This window comes from Orbicella franksi, chromosome 7, assembly GCF_964199315.1.
Source record: "Orbicella franksi chromosome 7, jaOrbFran1.1, whole genome shotgun sequence".
In the NCBI taxonomy this organism is placed as follows: Eukaryota; Metazoa; Cnidaria; class Anthozoa; order Scleractinia; family Merulinidae; genus Orbicella; species Orbicella franksi.
In genome coordinates this window covers 12,699,400-12,722,271 of record NC_138151.1, presented here as the reverse complement: position 1 = coordinate 12,722,271, position 22,872 = coordinate 12,699,400, and the positions used below count along the sequence as shown (strand labels likewise).

At 39.1% G+C, this 22,872-nt stretch overlaps 1 protein-coding gene and 1 long non-coding RNA gene across 3 annotated transcripts; one reads left to right on the top strand and one right to left on the bottom strand.

Annotated features, from left to right (window-relative positions):
- Positions 1 to 145: 145 nt before the first annotated feature.
- Positions 146 to 6,418, top strand: LOC145491948 (uncharacterized). Its single transcript, XM_081471250.1, has 2 exons — positions 146 to 5,300; positions 5,974 to 6,418. The coding sequence occupies exon 1, from the start codon at positions 3,530 to 3,532 to the stop codon at positions 4,547 to 4,549; it is 1,020 nt and encodes a 339-aa protein (XP_081327376.1). The 5' UTR covers positions 146 to 3,529; the 3' UTR covers positions 4,550 to 5,300; positions 5,974 to 6,418.
- A 5,864-nt stretch (positions 6,419 to 12,282) lies between these two features.
- On the bottom strand, positions 12,283 to 20,996 carry LOC145492962 (uncharacterized). Of its 2 annotated transcripts, XR_014050076.1 has the most exons (3): positions 20,970 to 20,996; positions 19,728 to 19,835; positions 12,283 to 12,525 (listed from the first exon to the last, which is right to left on the bottom strand). It is a non-coding gene; the product is annotated as an uncharacterized LOC145492962 (long non-coding RNA). The 2 variants fall into 2 exon arrangements; XR_014050075.1 differs by lacking the exon at positions 20,970 to 20,996 and having other exon boundaries at positions 19,728 to 20,039.
- Between the last annotated feature and the right edge of the window lie 1,876 nt (positions 20,997 to 22,872).

Sequence of the window (22,872 nt, the reverse complement as noted above, 5' to 3'; positions counted from 1 at the left end):
TTGGGCTCTAAAATGTTCATTATTTCTCTTAAAAATCATTTTTGACTTGTTAATAATGAAGTAAGTAAATGTATATAAATATTGCAATCACTGTTTGACTTGCCTGAAACAACAGAGGAGCTTAGCTTTTTCAAGCTGCAAATCTGGGGGAAGCTTTTACCCGGGTGTTTCTTGGGCTCTAAAATGTTCATTATTTCTCTTAAAAATCATTTTTGACTTGTTTGAATAATGAAGTAAGTAAAGGTATATAAATATTGCAATCATTGTTTGGCTTTCCTGAAACAACAGAGGAGCTAATAGCTTTTTCAAGCTGCAAATCTGTGGGAAGCTTTTCCCCGGGTGTTTCTTGGGCTCTAAAATGTTCATTATTTCTCTTAAAAATCATTTTTGACTTGTTAATAATGAAGTAGGTAAATGTATATAAAAATTGCAATCATAATTTGGCTTGCCTGAAACAACAGAGGAGCCTAGCTTTTTCAAGCTGCAAATCTGTGGGAAGCTTTTCTCCAGGTGTTTCTTGGGTACTAAAATGTTCATTATTTCTCTTAAAAATCATTTTTGTCTAACTCATAATGAAGGAAGTTAAAATGTATATAAATATTGCAATCACTGTTTGGCTTGCCTGAAACAACAGAGGAGCCTAGCTTTTTCAAGCTGAAAATCTGTGGGAAGCTTTTCCCCGGGTGTTTCTTGGGCACTAAAATGTTCATTATTTCTCTTCAAGATCATTTAATGAAGAAAGTTAAAATATTAATGTATATGAATATTGCAATCACTGTTTGGCTTGCCTGAAACAACAGAGGAGCCTAGCTTTTTCAAGCTGCAAATCTGTGGGACATTTCATGTTCCCCGGGTGTTTCTTGGGCACTAATACATGTTCATTGGTTACTGGTATCTTAAAAACAACAATACAGGCTTATTTATATGTATATGAAAAGTGCAGTTTTTCACTTGTATATTGTATTCATTACTAATGCATACATGTGTATTTTGACTTTGTAGTTTAAGGATCCTGTTCATGATATTTTGAAACTGCTGTTACTTCATACATGAACCATGGACCTTGGAACATTACTCTTAACTTAAGGTCTACCTTTGTGTGAACTATAACATGATCTAATGACGTTTTTTTTTTTTCAGTGATCCCAAATTTTGAAGCCAAATTTCTGATCCCTGACCCTGCAAGTGAGAAAAATGTTGATCCCTGATCCCACAAAAAAGATACAGTCTGATCACTCGGTGGTCCCTAAAACTTTGTTATCCCAATTGCTGGCTTGTGATCCCTAATTTCAGGTCTATGAATGCCAATCCTACACTTTTGATCCCTGATCACAAATACCCCATTACGAACCTCGTACATGTGTAAAGACTCTTTAAAAAGAGGGTTGGTATGTTATTTTTCTGATGTTTTACCTTACCAACAAAATTAAATTTGCTATATCCTACCAGTCAAATATCACTTGTCTGCACATTACTCTACTTACTCTACTTAAATTTGCTATATTCTACCAGTCAAATATCACTTGTCTGCGCATTACTCTACTTAAGGTCTACCTGTTGTCTGTTGATTTGTCTATAAATGGACTTTTCCGATACATATTCTAACAGTTAAAATTCCATTTGTAGAGGTTTCGAATATCGGGGACCAGATTAGCTCGCATTCCCTTGTTGCTCTGCCTTCTCCAACACCAACATTTATTTTTGACTGAAGGGAGGCCTTCTTGGCAATCCGCATTTTTTTAGCAGCTTCAAGGGCAGCGTGACCAGACAATTCAAGAACACTGCTGGGTAGTTCAGTGGTGCCATCAAAAGATTTTGTCAAGTGCAACTTCACCATTGGTTGCTCAGACTGTGCTTGCTCTAAGTCACCGATGTTGTAGCTTTTAAATGACATCCGCAAAGCTCTTTCCTTCCACATGGGAGGTTTGAGGTGTCTGTGCTCTTTTACCCCATTGAGTTTTGCACTTCCTACTTTGCTCAGTAGATGACTAAAGTAGTCAAGTTGGACATTTGTAAACATGAAGTGGCACCATTTTGCTGCAAAAATTAAATAAAAAATGTAGTTTTTTAACAAAATTTAGCTAAGACCTTGTAATTACTTTTAGTACGTAAGAGTACAATAAAATGGAGAGGTGATTGACTGTAAAATGTTTTTGTTTTCCTTTTTCTGGTTGTCCTTCACAAATCTGTTCCAATTTTCCACACATTGAAACAAAAATTCTCATTCATCCATTCCTAGGTGACTCAACTTTGACCAGCTGTATGTAGATCAAGCATGTTTTCCAAATTGGGTGGAGTTTGTAAATTTCCTAAATAGAACTGCAATAAATTGTTGAAGGACATCCAAAAGAGTTTTCTATACAAAATCCCGCAACCCCCTCTACAACCCCCTACAGCAATGTTGACTCAAGAACATCATTCCAGCTTAAATCGACTGTTGATTGTGTTGTTGCTGTTGTTGTTTACAGCTTAGGGTAAGTTGAGCTTTTTAATAACAAGAATCCATGACTAGATTATTTCATTTGATTTACCACTAGTTTCCGCTGCTTAGAATGATTGCAGACTCTAAAAAACCGCGAGGTTTTGGTCATTGCTAGGTAAGGAACGCAGGAGGTGATTACGTCGGATACATCAAAACAACCCACAAGATATACTTATATATGTATATAAATACGTGAAGACCTTTATCCTTGAGTCGCAGAGTGCTCTACAAGTAAACTATGTACTGTAAACTCTGGCCAGGATTTCACTATTTTAGATCTTTTCGTAATTTGAATAGTGGCATTGACCGCGATAATTAATCATACTCCCAAAATGGAACATGTGGGAACTTTGAGGATTTCATATTAAGAAATCACATTGAAAATAATACTTACCAGGAACACTAGGGTTGTGCGCAGAGTTTATGCACTCAACTAATTCAGCCAACCATTTCAAGTACCCGTCGCATTCTTTTAAAAGTTGAGGCTTCACAATTGGAGCTTGCTTATTTCCGCTAGCAAAAGTAATACTCTGAGGTACATCATTACCAGGGTGTTTTTGGGTGTAATGTTTTTCCAGGGCCTTCCTGGTTTTAAACTGCCTTTCGCATAGAGGACAAAGCGTAACGTAGATTTCAGCCATAGTACAATCCCTTACTTACGCGGTGGCAATTCAAGTCCTTGAAACCGCACCAAGATCTCACTTCAAGCAAATATGCCAAACCGGAAATCTACAATCAAAGCCGAAACACAGACATATTCGAACTGTAGGTTATGAGTATCTGCGCATCATTTGAAGGCTATGATCCAGATAAAGATACTGATTCTCCTTAACCACAATTTACAAGCCAACGGACAAACCGAAAACTCAGTGCTGTTGATAGTGTTAGGAGAATTTTTTAATTCAGTAAAGGAGTAGTCAGATCATAATGGTAATTCTCTGATCATCTCTCTAATATGATCTACAACTTATTCCCATCAATGTGTCATTTTGGCTTTTTCATTTACTGTGGCACGTGCCGGGAGCATACCCAGAAATTCGCTGAATCATGAATGAAAAAGAGAGGCGTATTCATAAAGAGAGGAGAAAGAGGCAAAAGCGGAGGCGAAAAGAACGGAAAAGGGAAGAAGCAAGGCAAGCAAATATCGCAGATCGCCGTAAGCGCATAGAAAAAGAAGCAGCACGGATTGTAAAGGAGCAAGTCCGGGAAGTACATGCGTCAAGAAAACGGGCCGGCGCGGACCAAGACGAAGGCGCACCAAAAAAGGCTCCTTGTCCAGGTTTGAGTTCAGTGAAGGAAATTAATCTATTTCACGTAATTGTCGCAGGAAAACATTTAGGATCAGGTACTTATGGTTCCTGCTACCTAGGGTCCTACAGAGGACTGGATGTTGTAGTCAAACAACTAAAAGTTAAAAAATACAGCGGAGAAACGCAAGAAGTTGCAGAGACGAGAGTCCGCAATGAATTGATCTACGAGGCTCGGATTATTAACAAGCTGGGTGACCCTCCCGGTCTTCCACTACTTTTCGGAGTATGCAGTAAGCGCGCACCATTTCGCCTTGTCATACAATTTCATGACGTGAAAGACCGTAGCTCAGCGCTCACGATTTCCAGCGCGCTGACCAAAATGGCGATATCAGCTGTAACAGTGTGGCTGGATGTTATACGAAAAGTGGCAGAAGCTCTTCACGTCCACAACGCCGGATTCGTCCACAATGACATAAAGGGAAACAATGTTGTTCTGGACAACCGGAATGAAAGAAAGTACAATCCCATTTTAATTGACTTCGGTAAAAGCTTGCCAGTGACTGGTCTCAAAGGACTCAAGGTTCTCTCGGCAGAACAGCAGACAAGATACAAGAAAGACTATCCGCACACTGCCCCGGAATTAGTCGCAGGAAAGCGAGGGCAAAGTATTGCCAGTGACATTTTCAGCTTCGCCCATATGACAGAAGTTATTTTCACGAAGACCAAGCTGGGTACCCTGCCTGATGTACTTCAGAGAGCTTTGGACTCTGATCCAGACAGAAGGCCAGCTTTAAAGGAAATCATTGCGCTTCTTTGAACTATATTTCTTGTTTTAATTCTAACCTGTTTCTTGCTCTGAGATTTAGTGAGAATGCCAAAACGTAGAAAGTGCGATTGCGAAAAAAAATTCAGACTCGGGGTTGGGAACAGGAGACCTAGCGCGTTTTATTTTTTCGCGCATTCACTTTTGTTATTTTCTCATTCCTTCTCTCTGAGAGCACAGAACTGGCCATTCAATTCGAATAATTAAACGAAGACAGACTTTGGCCTGGTTTATGGAGAGTGTTAGTGTTAGTGTTATATTCGTTTTAGCCTCAAACAGTTTATCATTCTTAGATTTCCGTTTTAACAATCGATTGTTTGGTCTTAGTTTGTAGCAATCCGACAGGGATGCAGAGGAGCAAAGTACTGATTTGAAACTGACTAGGTGCACAAGGATCGTTTGTATTCTCAGTTTTCCCTGGCCTTTGGCCAGGTTGATAAATGAACAACTCCTTGACCAAAATGACATGATAAATTTATATTAGGCCGGTTTGAGTGGTCGTGGTAAATTGATTAAATCAGACAAGAAATCTTTTGATACGAAGAACTATTGAGTTAGTCTGTGACTGGTACGTACTGATATTTTACATGTAAGTAGAGTGTTTCTTTGGACGCTACTTTCAGTAAATGGAAAATATATAAAGATTTGTTAGCTGTAGCGAAGTTTGTAACGAGCGGCACTAGTTGAATACAGAAAGATCTGTCAGTTCCAGTTCCGGTGTTAGATACCAGAGATAATATCAAAGGTACTGTGAGCGCAGAACTTAACGTCACTCACAGGACGGTTTTGTGAATCACGTATCCTCTCGTTGTCACAGATATTCTAAACGCGTTTCAAACATTCCCCAGAGTAATGTTCGTGACACAGTTTATTGTAAACAGTATTTATTGAAGCGAAGCGATGTACACAGATGATGCGAAGCGTAACGAATCAAATATCGAAGCGATGTATAGAAGCGTCGTAAAGAAGCGTTGTTGAGAAACGATTGAGAAACGGTGAAAACGGTGAAACGGTTTCGAAAACTAAAAAACAAATAACGAAGTAGAAACTACAATTAGGCTAGCTAGAAAACTACTACAAACTTAGGAAACAAACGTTTGGTAATGCAAAGACAATAAAAGACATTCAATAATGAAAAAACTTACTTCTGTGTCCGCGTGAGGGATTTCACATGCGTTGAGTTGAGCCTAAGAGTTTGATCTTAACACGATGACACGTTGACTAGAACTCGTTTTTTTGAACACGTTAGAGGAAATATTACCTAATACAAAGCATAATAGATTTCTTTGTTTCGTTAACCGTACGTGGGCAAACACATCCGCAAAATAACCACAAAAAAGGACGTCCTATGATTAATACAAAGAAACTTTAAAGGCTAGAAACGAAATTAAAAACCATAAAATACTTGGCGGTAACAGGTACCACGCATAATTCATATCATGCCTTAGATTTTCGGTTAGAACCAAGTAACAACTGGATACGAAAACCTCGGTGTTGATTAGTTGATTACGAAAAACAATTTGGCTTGTATTTTCCCTGATTTGTAGTGAGACTGAACCGTAGCAGCGTTTTTCCCATTTCGTTGGGCATTAATTAAACGGAGACATTTTCGTGTGAATATTTTTACAGTTAGAAAACCTCGCGGTTTGAACGCGACAAAGCCGACTGTTTTTCTGTTTCGACAGTGAAAAACGCCATCGCGAGTAACATCAATTTATAGGTTTGAGTGCAGTGGATTAGCGCCGGCTGCGCTAATGTTTCCAGAAAGAAAAGGTTTTTAATTATCTTGATTTTGTTTTCAGAATGATTCCGTTGACAGATAGATGCCGTCTTAGTTTGATTTTTTAACACGTTTCTTGTCAAGAAGCATCAAATATATTATATCCTGCGGTTAAGTTGGCTTGGATTAAAACTAGACCCCCTCACGACTTTGCGCTATTCAATAGCGCAAAGTCAGTAGGGGGCAGCTATTTCAGAATCACATGAATCTCGTCGTGGTAGTATGATAGGCCAATATCTAAACAATGCACGTACTGCAAGATGGAAAACGAGGAAAGAAAAGTTTCATGTAGTCCAACCTATCTTTGATTAAAACTCAACCCTCTAAAACTTGGGTCAAGATCCCTGAGAAAATATGGTCCAAAAGCAGTTGCTGACGTCTTTTGTTTCACCTCAAACCGTTACATTTATTTCCTATTTTTTTCCCTTCTCTTTTACATCTGCGTGATGGGTAAATCGATCTACAAAACAAAATAAATGTTTTGAATTCCCAGTCGGATTAATTAAAGAAATGCTTTCTTAACCACCAGTTTATTTGTAATCAGCTTAACTCAAGATATGCACCTGCTGTCATGGCGTTGTCGTCATTACTGCCTGCATAAATATTATTAAAACAACATTGATATCTGGTTGTAAAAGGGATCTATGAGTGCCAAAAGCCCTTGTGTTCGTTTCAACATTAAAGGCACCCGTGGTCGATATGAAATCGTTTGGGTAATTAAACTGCAATTGCAAGCCCCTGTTTCATTCGAAAAGGAAATCGTGCCACAATATTTGTAAAAGCTGTCGTCACTCAACTTGCTACGTGTTATCTAAGCATGACTGATACCTGTGGAACAAAAATGCTAATGGACCTAATGATTGATTGTGACAGCTGTGTTACTTTTATTAGAAACGTTATTTTTTTAATAACACGTGCTTGTTGTATGCTCTAAGTTTTAAGATTTCTTTTTCTGAAAAATGGTAGATTAAACAATGAACTTTACATTTGGTGGTAAAAAAAAAGTATCAGAATCTCGATGGCTAAGCAAGTCTTTAAGTGTGGAAGCGTACATTCACAATTTGAACAAATAAAGCTAAGCATAATGCATAAGCATAAGACCACACATAATGCTTCAAATCACATGTATGAAGTGAGCTATAATCTTCATTGACGGTATCTGAAGTACAATAATGAGTACCTGAACCACGTGTCTCAGACGTCCTTGGTAACTCGCAAAACTTCTTCATTTCTCAGTGCTTATTTGCTCTGGGTGCAGTGAAATCTAGGCGAGGTGACTTCGTCAGAGGATGGATGCGTCACTTGTAATTCAACAATCAGTTTGAAGAAAAAAAAATAAAGAAACACCGATGTGACGACGAGAATGTGATCCTCGACGCACTTACGGATCGAAGGAACGACTTCGGACTGTATTTCGTAGATTTACACCTTACGGCAATCTAAAAGGATCTGAAATTCTGCCGCGGGAACCAGCAGATTCATTGACAATTTTAACTGATCTTTTGAGCAGAGATGAATTCGAACGTAAGTAGGCTTTTATGCTTTCGTTGATGAGGAATTTTATTTGCAATTTAATTTGTTGATCGATATGCGAATCAGTTGCTGATCCGGCGATGACAATATTTACTGGTGGCGAAGTTTCCCTGAATACATTTGGCAACAGTTAGTTAACTTGACCTTTCGAAGGAAGCCGGGCTTTCAAAGATCTTCTTCGGAGCAGATAGCCTCCAACGTAGAAGCTCTTTGGGGCAAACTGAGCGTCTGCAAAGGGGCTACAGGACTGCAAAGCGCGACTCACATAAGATGTAGAGCATTGATTTTTTCGTTCATATATACCAACGAAAGTAACCCAGGCTGGGATAATATCTGAGCAATGTAGAGACTTAACATGCAGCAAAAGTTCATTTCAATCAACCCTCGTGTTTATAAACCCCACGTTTTTAATTGCGTGACTGTCGATCGATGGTGGAAAATGGTCCAGAAGCACTCATGTATACTCTGCTTCTTATTTTCAGATTTTGGGAAGAGTCGAACTGATGACAGCCATGGAGTCAGGAAGCTGTATCGCTATTTTAAACGGCTACAAGCGAGATTAAATATGATTTATGGCTTCCAGTTGAAAGAGGTTTGATTGATTTAGGGAACAACTCTATGTATAACATTTTCAGTTTCAACTGATTCCGACAGTAGGAAAAATGTTTTGGTTAGATTCATTACCGATTATAATTTTGTAAAACCGAATGATCGATATTTCAATAGACTGTATTCGCTGTCCCGTGTATTTTGTTAAGCTGCCATTTTTTGTGAGCTGCGATGTGGCAATGCTAGGCTCGATTTCCACTTCAAGTAATAAAACGATTGTTTTCTTAGTCCTCCTTTCTACAAAACCAAAGTTACTGAAGGTTTGTTATTCTCTGACATACTGGAGAAGAGAAATTAACCTCGGAAACCTATTTAGCCCACAAGAAACGTTTCTGATTTATAACATTTATATTACGAGGTCAGGTTAGCCATGCAGTTGATGAGAGCTGACTCGACATTCGCGAATTGTGGCCGCGTATGACTTTGATTCCGATTGATTCATAAACACCAAAAATTATTGTTGACACATGTCAGTCGAGATAACCAGCCCCGTGAAATAATAAGAAAAAGGTTGCGAGTAAGTGGCGTTGTCGAACTTGCTGGCTATATTGGCCGCTTTATACGCTACAATGTAGGTAAACGTCGCTAACATAGAGTTGAAATTTCTCAATGTTTGCACATAAAATATTCAGTCTAGCTAGCTTGTTCAGTTCCAGTATCCAAATAGTAGACATTTATTTGTATTTATAAAGCAATTTAAAAAGAAACTGTGTATTAAAAGGGCAATTATTTTCACTCTTTTATTTCTCAAATGAAATCGCCAGCATTCTCCAGGTTGAGGAACTTGTCGTCGTCTTTTCTCGCTGCAACGTCTGCCACATCAGTCAGCTTCTGTGCATTGTATGGAATACTTCAGTTCTGTGGCTAACAACACAAACATTTTAGTGGCCTTGAAGAACACGTACATGTGACTAGATAATTGTGAGTTTGAAAAGACCAACCTGTTGTTTATCTATAATTATACCATAATGAAATGGATGCGCGCGCTCTGATTTGGTCAAGCAGCTATGGTTTATTGTGCCGGTAAACTCATGGACATTTCTTGCGGCTCGTGATTTACGGATTCTTCTCGTGTCCTTCCAGCATCCCGCGTGGTTTATCAGCCTATAAACCATAAAAAGTTGTGGTCTATTGCTTAATTATATAAGCTAGAATAAGTAAACTTTTCCCAAATGTAAAACTTGAAGCCCTCGACCAATTCGACGCAGGCTACCGAATTCGAGGCAGCTACGTTAACTGCATTAACCTGTCCCTGATGATAATAAAATCTTCTATGCGGGGATACAGAGATTGTTCGGCTATTATGTCTTCAATATTTTTAGTTGGAGGCGAAGGAGAGACTCGCCAGTCATCAGCAATAATATTTACTGAACAGCCCCGCCATCTTTGATCTCGATCAGGACACATTCAGTCACCAACATTTTAACTAATTGTGAGCTAGCTACGGGCATACTTAAGCTTGTTAAGAAAAGAAAGATGTTCTGTAATGATAAAGTAAAAACAAAATTGTAAAAGTTCTTAGACATTCTTGTATATCTTGAACGGGAAACCGCTAAACTATAGTTCTGTGTTTTTAGAAGCCCATGAGGCACTGGAGTTGATATTTCGAAAGCATGATTATGAAAGCATGTTAAATTAAAGGCTAACAATAATGTTTTAACGACAACTGAGGTACATTTAGCTTCCGCGGGATATTGTGTGTAATGCCAGAGGTAATAATCGACGAAAAGAGCTACGAGAATTTCGTTGCGAGGGAAAGTATCATTGACGAGTGTTCCTTTTCACGGGAACTCAACATTCGCTCTGAAGGCGCGCACAAAACTGACCAGGAGTTATTATAGTGTTTGCAGCCGGAAATTCAGGCCGCTGCAGTGGAAAGTAATAACATTTTAGTACTGTTTTATCAGGTTGACTTATATAACATAATTCTGACATTAAAACTTGCCATCGCCTCGCCATTTAAACAACAACACAGGTAAGTTATGATTTCGGTTGTGTCCCCAATTAGTTGTGAAAACTAAATACACTGACACATTAATAAAGCTTTTACTTACTTACTTAAAGTGTTTGACCACATCTCATTCGTGCACTGAGACGTGTAAGCTGGATAGCAATGTATACATTTCTCTGTGCTTTTACAAAATGGTGTTTTCTTTCCGATTATGAGTTGTTTGGAGTATACTTCCATACATGTTTCGTATAAATGTTGATTCACTTAAAGTTCTCGTTCCTTTCTTTGCAAGTAACAAACGCAACATGAAGAAATTGTATTCTGGTTTAAAAATCGCTGCTTGTAAGCATATTCTATACAAACACCGTGTACTAAGGAATTCAATTTTTTTTTCGATATATCGTTATTACTGCTACTGTAGCCGTTCTCTGCAGAATATGTATAAGACCTAATATTCAACATTGTCTTATTTAGAGTACGTTATATATAGATCGTACAAGCTGGTTATTCAGCAGTTGTTAAAACTTCAGTCCAAGGCATAGGATTTGCTGCTGTTAATGAGGAGAAAATGAATAGAAATAAAGGTATTGAATATTTGTAAAATGGCGTTACCTTTTATGCTAGAAGTATCATCGTTCTCGCTTGGCCGATTCTGTTGAAAAATACATGCTTCCGAGGATGAGTGATGATCTTCGGAGCACTGAACTCCATATTTCAGATCTGGATGTGAGAGGCAAATAAATGAAGATTAAATTAAAAAAATAACGTCTGTTAATGACTAAGCAATAGCCTAGAAGTGCATTTAGTCCAAAGAAATAATTAAATCTGATTCACTTAAAAGAAGGCACAGGGAGTGATCAATTGACTGTCCCTACATGACTGGCTCAGTTGAATGATCGAGGACAAGAAATCGAGTGAGGGTCATTTAAATCTAACTTATTTTTATCTGTGACTTGATTTTAAAGATATATTCGGTATCATTTGATAAATAACGACTAAGTTTAAGTTAAGGTACACAAAGTATTAGAACACAGATCAGTTAAATGGGATGTAAACACTATGGAGTTATCCCTTGCTAATGTTTTAGCAGCCGCCATTTTTCTTCCCTTACTCGAAGGCATAGACGCCAAAATTTAGGAATGTTTAAACTGACCCATGACGTTCATGAAGAATGTTAATATCAGAAGATATTCTGGGAAAGACGGTGATTAAATTCAGTCATTTCGTAACAGTGCAGCGGGAATTGAACAAGAAACATCGCTACAGATTTCAATTCTAGTACTCCTCTTGGGTTGGTGTTTGATGCACTATTGCTTGTGCTGCAAAAGAGTGAAACCTCGATGCAACAATTACAAGATTAGGAGTTTATTTTAGTCATAACAGAGATCAAAACTCCGTCCCCGATTATCTCTTGGGCGACATGATTCAATACAACTGAATGCCGTTCCATACATGCATTTTACTTTGCAGTTTTGGCCAAGCCCAGCAACATTTCTTTATCACTTTAACAGGAATTCGTTCTAAAGAGATTCGTCGATTCGTTGATAGCAGAAAAACGAACAACTGATGTACGCAGTTGTACATTTTCAGATATTGCAGCTACACTTACTCCAATGAATTATGGCTGGACAGACTTTTAAGTAGAGGATGTCGATTGACGACAAAAATTCAGCAATGTAGCATTTTGAACTCTGCGTTGTTTGTGCAAAGTTAACAATTCTTCTTGCCCGAACTGGATACTTTTTAGGATCATTTGTACGTAGTTCTCAAAATTGAAAAGTAGCAGCAACTGAGCAGTATAGTAAGCAGGCCTTATGTAACTTACGGCCTTGTGCACGTGCCACTTGGGCACTAGCGAAGAGGATTGTGTTTGTACTGAGTTAGCAGGAACGCCTGTAAGGTACACTGAAATATAGTTAATTTCAGCACATTCCTTCTTTGCACTTCGGCCTATGTTCACAATCCTGAAATATCGGTAAAATAGACTATAACTTATGTAGGCATCAAGAAAGGCTTACCATCTTTACCATTTGCCTTGTTTCCACGTTCATCGTGCTCCATAGGAATGCGCAATGGCCGCATCTGCAGTTTTGCCTGCTGAGATAAGAAAATGCCCACCAACCAACGGAACAGCTTCAACATTACATGTATCAGCAATAAACCTTACGTCGTGACTACAAAAGCTAGTTGTTGTTGTTGCAAATACAAGCTCCATACCGATGATTGCATCATAACCTGGCTTGGAAAACGTGTCATTCGCGAGCGATTGTACATTTTGCGTCTCATCTCAATAGCAACGAAGGACTGCTGCGAGAATAACAGCAATACTCCCTGCTGCTCTAGTTACCACGCGCTTGTGCTGGGAAGATTATTAGATAGCTTGGATAATGTACAGATAACCCTGTATCCCACCGCAAATACGAAACAAACACGGAGATCATAAATAACAGGCGAATCCGTCGTTTAGTCAAGCTGAGACATTAAAGCACTGGTATATCTGCGGAGAAATGTCACAGATCACACTGACAACCGACAACAACGTTTTAAATTAACTTTTCCTTCCCGAGACGTTGCTCAGCCATTTCGTGTCCAGTCCTTACAGTTTATCTGTTACACCACGCTGGACTACGGTTCTAAAAGAATGATCAAAAGTATTCAAAGTTAAGATATTGTCGCATTAGCGTCAGTTTACCACTCTGCGTTATACGCAACCTCTTTCCCAATGCCTTTTCCCTTGCTTGGGGCTAAGCCAGGGAAAAGGCCCTGGGAGCGAGGTTGCGTTATCCGTTGTACGTCACTTCCAGTGCGGACGGTCCAATCTGCATTCTCCGGAAGTTGTCTTACAGTCAGTCTGAATTTGCTGCCTGCTCCGTCACATTCTCTGCTCTTGGATTCCGGCTGGCAATTGATCAACAGTCTCTGGATTTTCCGATGCCAATGTCACATTCTCTGAATCTGGATTAACTAAACCTTCCTCTTTTCCAGCCGTTGTATTTGCATCCAGACTCACTGTCTTATCCCTTGCACCTACGTCTATTCCAAAGGTAGGGCAGTTTCAAGGAGTACGTCACGGTTTGGGCATCTTGAAAAAGTAAGCCTAAACTTTTCAAGTTCATTGTTTGTAATCCGGGTTTATCTTTTCCCCTCTTTTACATGTAAGTAGTCGTTGATTTTCTTTCTTTCTTTATTTGTAATATCTTTCCTCAGTTTACCATGTACGCAATCCCCACTGTACACCTGTTTCCTACCAACTGAACCGTCGATAGCTATCGTAGTGTCAGGATGCAATTAATGATTGTTTAAAAATTATCCGTAGAGACGCTTTACAAAATTGCTAATCGATCACCTATTGTGATAATAGGTTTTTGGCCCGGGAAAGCATTTCTGTAAAAACCTGGCGAAACTCTCTTGCTGCGGGGATCAGTACCGGATCTGTTACACGGAATTATCTTCAGTGACATCAACAGCAATCAGAACTTAGGACTATAATCAGAACTATATTGCTTTAATCCAAGAACATAACCAATGCGGGAGAGTGGTATCTGGCGTCCTTCCATGGCCACCGGAGGCGTAACCGAAGAACAATTTACCAAACACGTGTATTTATGCTAAGCTCCAAACAAATGATCTAATGTTTCGTTTCGAAATTTTAAACCCCTATTGGCTGCCAATGAGCTTATTGTTGTTCTAGGCTATTCCATTATAAGCAAGTCAGTTATTCTGCTCGTAAATATTAACTACTTACAGCTTCAGGTAGTTCTCACTACAAGGCATTTCAGGATAATACAGATAGAGATGGTTACCATGGTTATTGTACTTAAATTTAACTGCTAACTGTTGGCTTTTTTTATGGTTATGAATATCGGCAAATTCTCCCCTCGAACTATAAATAATTCAATCTCAAAACAAAGATAGTGGCTGTTTCAAAGCCCATGATACAGAGCTAGGTGATGTCTGCTAAATTTCAGATCCATATATATGTAAGAAATAGAAAACATGTACCGTGTTTCTATCGAGTTATAGAAACACGAGTGGAAGTTTGGGAGAACGACAAATGCTGTGGGAACAAGAGCCGCAGCGACTGTTAACGTTTCCACAGCTTTTTCGAGTTCTCCCAAACTTTCACGAATATTTCTATAACTCGATGGAAATATGGAGAACATGTTTTCTATTTCTTTTAGAAAACACCGCGACGAAGAAAAGGAAAAAAACTTGTTAACTTTGATTATCAAAAAGTAAATTCTCTTTGCTCGCGCCATCGTGACGTCAACAGCTCGTGCTAGTTCTGTGTTTCTATCGAGTCTAAATCTATTGGCGTTCTATCGCGAATGTTGTCCTCTGATTGGCTACGCTACTCATGTTCTATTCTGTGATAGATAGTGAGTAGCGTAGCAGCGTGCGCTGGGGGCCGCCTCTTTATGTTTTCTAAGAGTCTCTGAAGAGGATTTAGATGAAAGGTTTGAACGACTAGTAGATTTATACTAAAACAATTAGATTGTTCGCTCTCGATTTCTATGCGTGATAGTTCACCACTAAATTTCCTCCGATTCTTATTGGTTTAAATTGATCACATGACGCGATAGTGTTCATCCGTGGAGAGACACTATCAGCCCATAGTGCCCGTCCGAGGAAAATACCCGAATGGATAGTACTCGTCCGTGTAAATGTTTCTGTAAGGAAGCGGGCTTACAGAAAGTAAACAGTTCAAATGTATTAAGTGGGTTTTTGCCCGTTTTCCTTTTCAAATTTTACATTTGGCTTTAACGACCTTTCACGGCTTTCATTTAAAAAAGTTGAAAATAATTCAATATGAATTTTGAACTGGCGCGCGGAAGAAAATTTAGCGGTGAACGATAAAGACAATAGAGTGTTTATGTCTCGGAACTATCCGTCTGATAGTTGTCCCTTGGAAATTTGATGTTCTTAAAACTAGCATTTTTGCCCTCGAAGCTTCGCTTCTCGGGCAAATATTTGTTTTAAGAACAATATACAAGACCAGCGTGAGGTCAGCTTATGTTATTCTTAGACATTGACGAATGCGCTTTTGGTTTCTCGATCGCTTCAAGCCCATGTGCTATCCTTAAACCCGAGTAAAATCGATCTTTCCAAAAGAAAGTAAAGCAGAGCAAATTTCACCACGTCAACTCCTTTATAAGGCAGTAAAAAAACAACAACAACAACAACAGCATCAGTTGCAAATTAATTTGCTTTTTTCTCGCTTTCGTATTCGTTCTACTGCATGAAATATATGTTTTGAATGCCCATGGTCTGCACAGTCGGATTAATTGACAAAGAAATGTTTTTGTTTTGTTTTTCAGGAAATCACTGCTTTGTTTGGAAATCAAACGTTTTGTAATCTGGCGTAACTCAAGATATGCATCTCTGATAGCGTTATTATCATTACGGCTATTATTAAACTAACAGTGATAACTGATTGTAAAAACGCTCTACGAGTGCCAAATGCCTTTTGTGTTCTTGCGGTGGGGTGGGTGTCTTGGGGCACTCGTGAGCGATATGAAATAGCTCGGGTAAGTTGCAGTTGTAAGTATTAGCAAGCCCCTTTTTCATTCGAAAGGCGAAACGTTCAAAAACGTGCAGGAATACATAGCAAGCCGTCATCACTTCAACTTGTCACATTTTAGCTCACCAAGAGGTGCCGAGAGCAGGATTCTCGTGCAAACAAAAAAGTTTGAAGCATCGGACGAAGTCGTTCTCCACCTAGAGGAGATTGTTGTTCTTAACCCACAATTCCCAGGAAAACGTTAATTCCTGAGATCAAAAGCAGGAAAAACTTAGGTTTTCCATCGAAAGACTCGCAGAAGCAGCGATAATTTGAACAAATAAAGCAATTATTACGTTCTGCGGCCACCCACAGTCATGCTTAAAATCATCATCTCCGGCTCGATTGACAGCACAGCAGGAGCATTGAGGAAATGAGCTATCATCAGTCCAATGAATAAACCACGTGTTTCAGACCTTGGTGAAAACTTAGTTAGCCGTCTTTAGTTCTCACTGCTCATTTGCTTTCGGTGAAATCCAAGCCAGGTGAATTCGCCCTAGGATGAATGCGTTGTAATTCAACAATCAATTTGTAGAAAAAAATTTAAAGAAATACAGATCCGTCACCGAGAATTCAAACGCCTGCTTGTGTCATCCTCGGCTTATGGATCGAGAGAACGACTTCGGATTGTACTTTGATTTAAACCACATTTGAAGCGATATAAAGGGATCTGAAATTCTGGAAAGGAACCAGTAGATCAATCGACATTTTAACTAATCTTGAGGTGAGACGAACTCGAACGTAAGTAGCCTTCAACTTTCCTTCATGAGTAGTAATTTGTAGTTTGTTATTCGGTGCGAATTTCTTGATCCATGCGAATTAGTGGCGAAGGTTTCCTGATTAGATTTGGCAACATTCTGATTTGACTAGCTAATTTAACATAGAAAACTTGAGCTTTCAAAGGCTTTCAAAGATCTTCAAATGGAGTAGTCGTGTATCCTGTATGCAGAACAGGCTGGATAGCGGGGCAGAGAGCCTCCTAAGCAGACGCTCTTTGAGCTTCTTTGGGACAAAGTGAGCGTCTGCAAAGGAGGCTGCGGGACCGCAAAGCGCGACTCGGGCTGAATGTAGAGCCCTGATACTTTCGTTCATATACTAACCAGGCTGGGATAATATCTGAGCCATGTGGAAACGTGACATGTAGCAAAAGTTCAAACTAAGTTCAAGAAAAATTTCGTGTTTGTAAAAGCCACGCTTTTAATTGCGTGATTGTTGATGGTGCGAGATGGTCAAAAAACACTGTACATATTCTATGTTTCTTATTTTCAGATTTTGCAAAGAGTCGAACTGACGACAGCCATGTAGTCAGGAAGCTGTACCGCGTTTTTAAACGGCTACAAGCGAGATTAAATATGATTTATGGCTTCCATTTGAAAGAGGTTTGATTGATTTTATAACTTTATGTGCAACATTTTCAGTTCCAACCGATTCCGACAATAAGAACAGCCGAGTTTTTAACTTAGATTCTTTAAATTGCGATTTTGCCAAAATAAATGAGCGATATTTCTATATGATTGCATTCGCCGTCGCATTCTCAGCTGTCCCTGCAGTCATCTTAATTTTGTGAAGGTGAAATTTTTTGTAAATTGGCTTGATTTCCACCGCACTGTCGACTCCGGCTTACGGGGAGTAGCGGAGTGCAGATGCATTCTCCAACAGCGGCGGGCTTGTAATCGAACCCAAAGCACTACATGCCCAAGCCATCTTATTTTAAGGCCAAGTCCAAACGTCGTGCTACTGCCGTGCCGAACTCAAATGAATCTGGCACGGAAGTCTAGGAAATGGCATGACAAAATAACGGCAGAGGTTTCAAACGTCGAATTTAATTCAGTCGCGCCGAATATCGCAAGAAGTTTATTTTGCTGAAGACCATTTTGAATATCTGGTAGAAAGCAACGGCAGCTGGCATGATGCAGCAGGCCATGAGTCTAGTTCGCCACGGCGAGAACATACCGTTTGAAGCTAAGTTGTACTACTACCGTGCGGCACGGCAAGGACCTGGCGTACTAACTAGTCGTTCATTCAGTTTGCCGAACTGAGTGGTTTCAAACGCTGTGCTGCTGCCGTGCTTAAGTCGAACTTTATTCTTGAATTTACTTCGGCACGCCAGTAGCACGACGTTTGGAATAGGCCTAAGACACAAATCAGTGCATTTTCGTTAACTCGTTCTATTTCAAATGCTACTGCAAACGCTGTGTTGTTTCAATGCTATGTGCAATGTAAAGGAAACCGTGAATTTAAAGCGCAATTAGTTCCACTCTTCTTTCAGCCTAATCCGCCGTCTGAGGAACTTGGACGTCGTCATGTTGGCTTTAGTGTTTCGTACACTGTACAGAATACCTCAGTTCTGTGAGAAACAATTATCATATAATAACTGTTAGCGGCCTTGAAGAAAATTCACAGATGACTAGAAGTAATTTTAATTTTGAAAACAGCATCCTGTTCTTGAACTATAATAATGAAAGCTAGAACAAGAGAACTTCTCTCAACTAATTATAAAAATCTTGAAGTCTTCAACGAATTCGTCGCAGGCTACCTGTTCTTTAACTATAATAATGAAAGCTAGAACAAGAGAACTTCTCTCAACTAATTATAAAAATCTTGAAGTCTTCGACGAATTCGTCGCAGGCTACCGAATCTACGTTAACTGCACACTGCACTAACTTGTCCCTATTGATGATGACTGGAGTCCTTCTATGCAGAGATAGAGGGATTGTTAACTACCATGTCTTAAATATTTAAGCTGGTGACGTAGGAGACGCTACAAACTCAGCGATATAATGCATTCTCAGTTACTTGTTCAGTTTTACTCACTAACAGGGCGGCTGCGCCATCTTTGATTTCGAACAGGAGTAAACAGGAGACATTCTTGAATACTAGGATTTTAACTACAGTCGAACCCCTCTATTTCGAACTCTCAGGGGAAACAGAAAATTGTTCGAAATAGCGGAAGTTCGAAATAGTTGACAGTGAATGACTGAAGGCCGGGGAAATCCAAGGGAAAAGGTTTTCAGTTCGAAATAGCGAGGAATTCGAAATAATTGAGGTTCATCTGTAATTGTAAGACGCAGGTTAACCGAAGCATATTAAGAAAAGAAATATGTTCTGTCATTATGATAAAATTATTTACGGAAAATTGGCAAAAGTTTTAGACATTCTTGCATATCTTAAAACTGAAACAGAAAGGATACCGAAAGGCAACATTTACTATCCACTTTTACAAAATGCATTTTCCCCTTGGATTTTAAGTTGCATATAGAATATATTTCCCAGCATATTTCGTATAAATACCGATTCACTTGAGGTACTCGTAATTTTCTCTGCAAGTAACAAACACAACATGTAGCCAACGTATTGTGGAGTGAACATTGCTGCTCAGAAGCATGTAGTATGTAAATTCCACACGTAATTCAGTCGCATGACTGCTAGGTGTGTACTTTTTAATAAACGATTTATCTATCTATCTATCTATCTATCTATCTATCTATCTATCTATCTTCTACCAATAATGTGCTAGGAAATCAAGCATTTTTCAAACTTTATCAATCTATCCTTATTTCTGCTATAGAAGAAAATAATAAATCTGCATACAATCCAACAGTAACATGGCTTACTGGGTTTTGCAGTCAGTCGGGTGTTTTAGCACTTATTAGAGCTTTATCAAAGACTTGGGGGTCACAAATAAATTTGCTACCTAACGAGGGGAAAATAAGTAAAAATATAGGTTTTAGACATTTACCTTGTATGCTGCAAGTGTCAATGTTCTCGCTCGGAATGGGTCGATGCTGCTGAAAAACATATGCTCCCGAATCCTCGGAGCATCGAACTCCATATTTCAGGTCTGGATCTGAGAAACAATTCACTGTAGGTGAAGTAAATAAAAATAATGTCTTTCAATGACTTAGCAATAGCCTAGAAGAGCACTTAGTTACAAGAAATAATTATATGTAAAAGAAAGCACAGGGCGTGATCATTTGACTGCCCCTGCAACAGTGGCCCTGCTGAATGCTCGAGGACATAAGATAGAGTCACTTAGATCTAAATAACATTTACTCTGTGGCCTGAGTTGAAACGATACTCCAAGAAGCTGATATATTGGGCATCATTTAATAAGGTACAACCGAGTTTAAGTTATGGTACACAAGGCACTAGAACACTGATCAGTCAAATTGATAAACACACCACAGTGATTCCTCGCTGTGCTTTTGGCAGCAGCCATCTTTATTCTCTTACTCGAAGTCATAAAGGCCAACATTTATGGATGTTTGATTGAACTGAGACATGATTTGCACGAAGAACGTTTAGGATCGGAAGATATTCTGGAAAAGACGTTGATTAAATTTATCTCGCTACAGATGTAAATTCTTATTCTCCTGTTGGGCTGGTGGTTGATGCAGCATCGCTCGCACTGCAAGAGAGTGAAACCTTGATGCAGTATTTCCAAGACTAGTTAATTTCTTAAGTCATAACGGAGATCAGAACTCTGTACCGGATTACAGCTCCTGTACGGATTTAACACGCCTGAATGCTGATCCATAAATTTAAATATTTTTAGATTTGGCCAAGCTGAACACCGATTTTCGTTCTATCGGGGCATTACTTCGCAATAAAGAGATTCTTTGAGGTCCAACTGTACTTATTATTTAGATGGGATCCATTTACTCACAAAATAGCTATCGCTTTGCTTAACTGGACTGTGATTGTGGGGAATGCATGCACAACAACTGATGCACTGGTTTACTAAGTGCGTGTCTATTGGCGCGCGCATAGGCTCCTAATGTTTACTGCATTTCTTATTACGCACTCTGTATACTTTTCAAGATCATTTGCAGTTCTCACGAACTCCGCAGCATATTAAATAGGAACGCGTATGTAGGCCACCGTGAAATGAAGTCAATTTGACTACGGTCTTTCTTTACGCTTTGCCTATGATCATAATCCTGAAATATCTCTTAGAGTTTCAAGACGAGCAAATCTTTACCGTATGTGTTTCCAACTTCATCCTCGTGCACTATTGGAATTCTCTCTGGCCGCAGCTGGACTGTTGCCTTCTGAGAAAAGAAAACGTCCACCCACCAATGGATAGCGCTTCCATAATACCAGTACAATAAAAATCCATGATAACAAAAACATTTATAATGCAAGGTATATACCGTTGATTCCATCACTACAAGCTGGCTTGGAGAAGATGTCCTTCGCGTGCGATACGGCAAAATTTTCCTCTTAACTCCGAGCGTAATTACAATGATGAAGGACTGGGGCGAGATGAGAAGCATCTAGTTACCACTCCCCTATGCGGTAAAGATTAGATAGCTGGGATAACATACAGATAATGTTGCATCCAGACACAAATACAAAACAATTAGTGAGAGCATTACACACCTTTAAAACCTAGCCGAAACGACGGTTCGCCAAATAACCCGGGCATGTGTGCTAAAGATGAACCGCACTAAATTGTAGTAAATCGATGTTTTTTTGCATTCCCCCAGCCCCCCTTGGCATTCCTTTTGTTTACATCTTGATCACCTGCGGCGTGTGTTTGAACAAACCTTCAAGAGGTGGAGGTCATAATACCGTAAATTCTCCCTTTTGGTAAACGAGATCTTAATAGGGAGGCTTAGTTGTTTCGTGAAACACTAAAAAGTTGTAAGATTACTGCACATCTTTGTTCGAGCGGTATTTTGACCCATAAAATATATGACCAGATTCTTTTAAGAACGTATTAAGAATGGCTGACTGTTAGGATCGAGAAACGCCGGTCAACGACCCATTTCGCAAATCGCTCATATTTTGCCCAAAGATACCCTTAGGTGACCTAATTCTAAAAATCATATTATAAGGTTCCAGCGAATTTTTATTTTTCAGAAATTCGCGAAAATTTGAAAGCGCGGTCAAAGTGCGGTTTTTCGTGTAATAAAATGACCGAAATAAGGTGCGAGGACGAAGCGCTGCTAAAGTCTTAAAATAAATTAAATTGACTTCAAACTTCACACAAATGTGGAACAACCACTCTAATTTATTCCTCGTTTTAAACTAATCTCAGATATGTTGATATAGTGGTTTTCCAAACCATTTTAAAAACACCTATGAAGCGTGTGAAAAATAACGGCAAAATATAGGTCATGTTTAACAGCATAAAAATGCACCTGGTACCTCACTTTCCGATTATTTTACTTTACAGCCTTAAAATATCATTATTAGACATATACCATGCCAAGTTTCATGCTCGAACTCGCAGTATTTCCCTTTGAGAAAAACGAAAATCTATGTCAAAGTGTTGGGCGCAAATGACAGAACAATTATACACAAACAAGAGACAATTCAATTTCAATAGCGGAAGTAAAAGGCTATCATTAATCAATTCAATCAATTAAGCAATTCACTGCTATCAGTAGAAACATAATGTCCTCATAATGTCCAATACATAAAAACTGTTTTTAGAAGTTTTCGATCTTTGTTTAATTTCCTGTCCGCCGTCATGTCTAGTTTGTCATCGCGTGTATTTCCTTAATGTCGACAACACTGTGAATGGTTCTCATAACAAACGCACAGAGGTTTCCTGGAACCTCGATGTTTTGGATTCACCAAAACGCTTTAAGTTCGTCAAGACACAATAATGGGTCAACTTGGAATGCTGTTTAGCATTAAGGACGTCAAAGGACTGTAAATTAATCGAGCTGAAATATCTTGAAGCAAATCAAAATCGCGCCCTTAGTCTAATTGCTAAACAGCCGATCTCCGTTCAAGTTCAAGAAGTCGAGAGGCTAATTCGGCAATGTATCACCGGTACAACAACAAAATCAAACCGAGGTCATCAAGTGTAAGTTTAAAAGTGTAGTGGCTAGTTCGAAATAAATTTCGACTGTATCAATTGGAAACAAGAA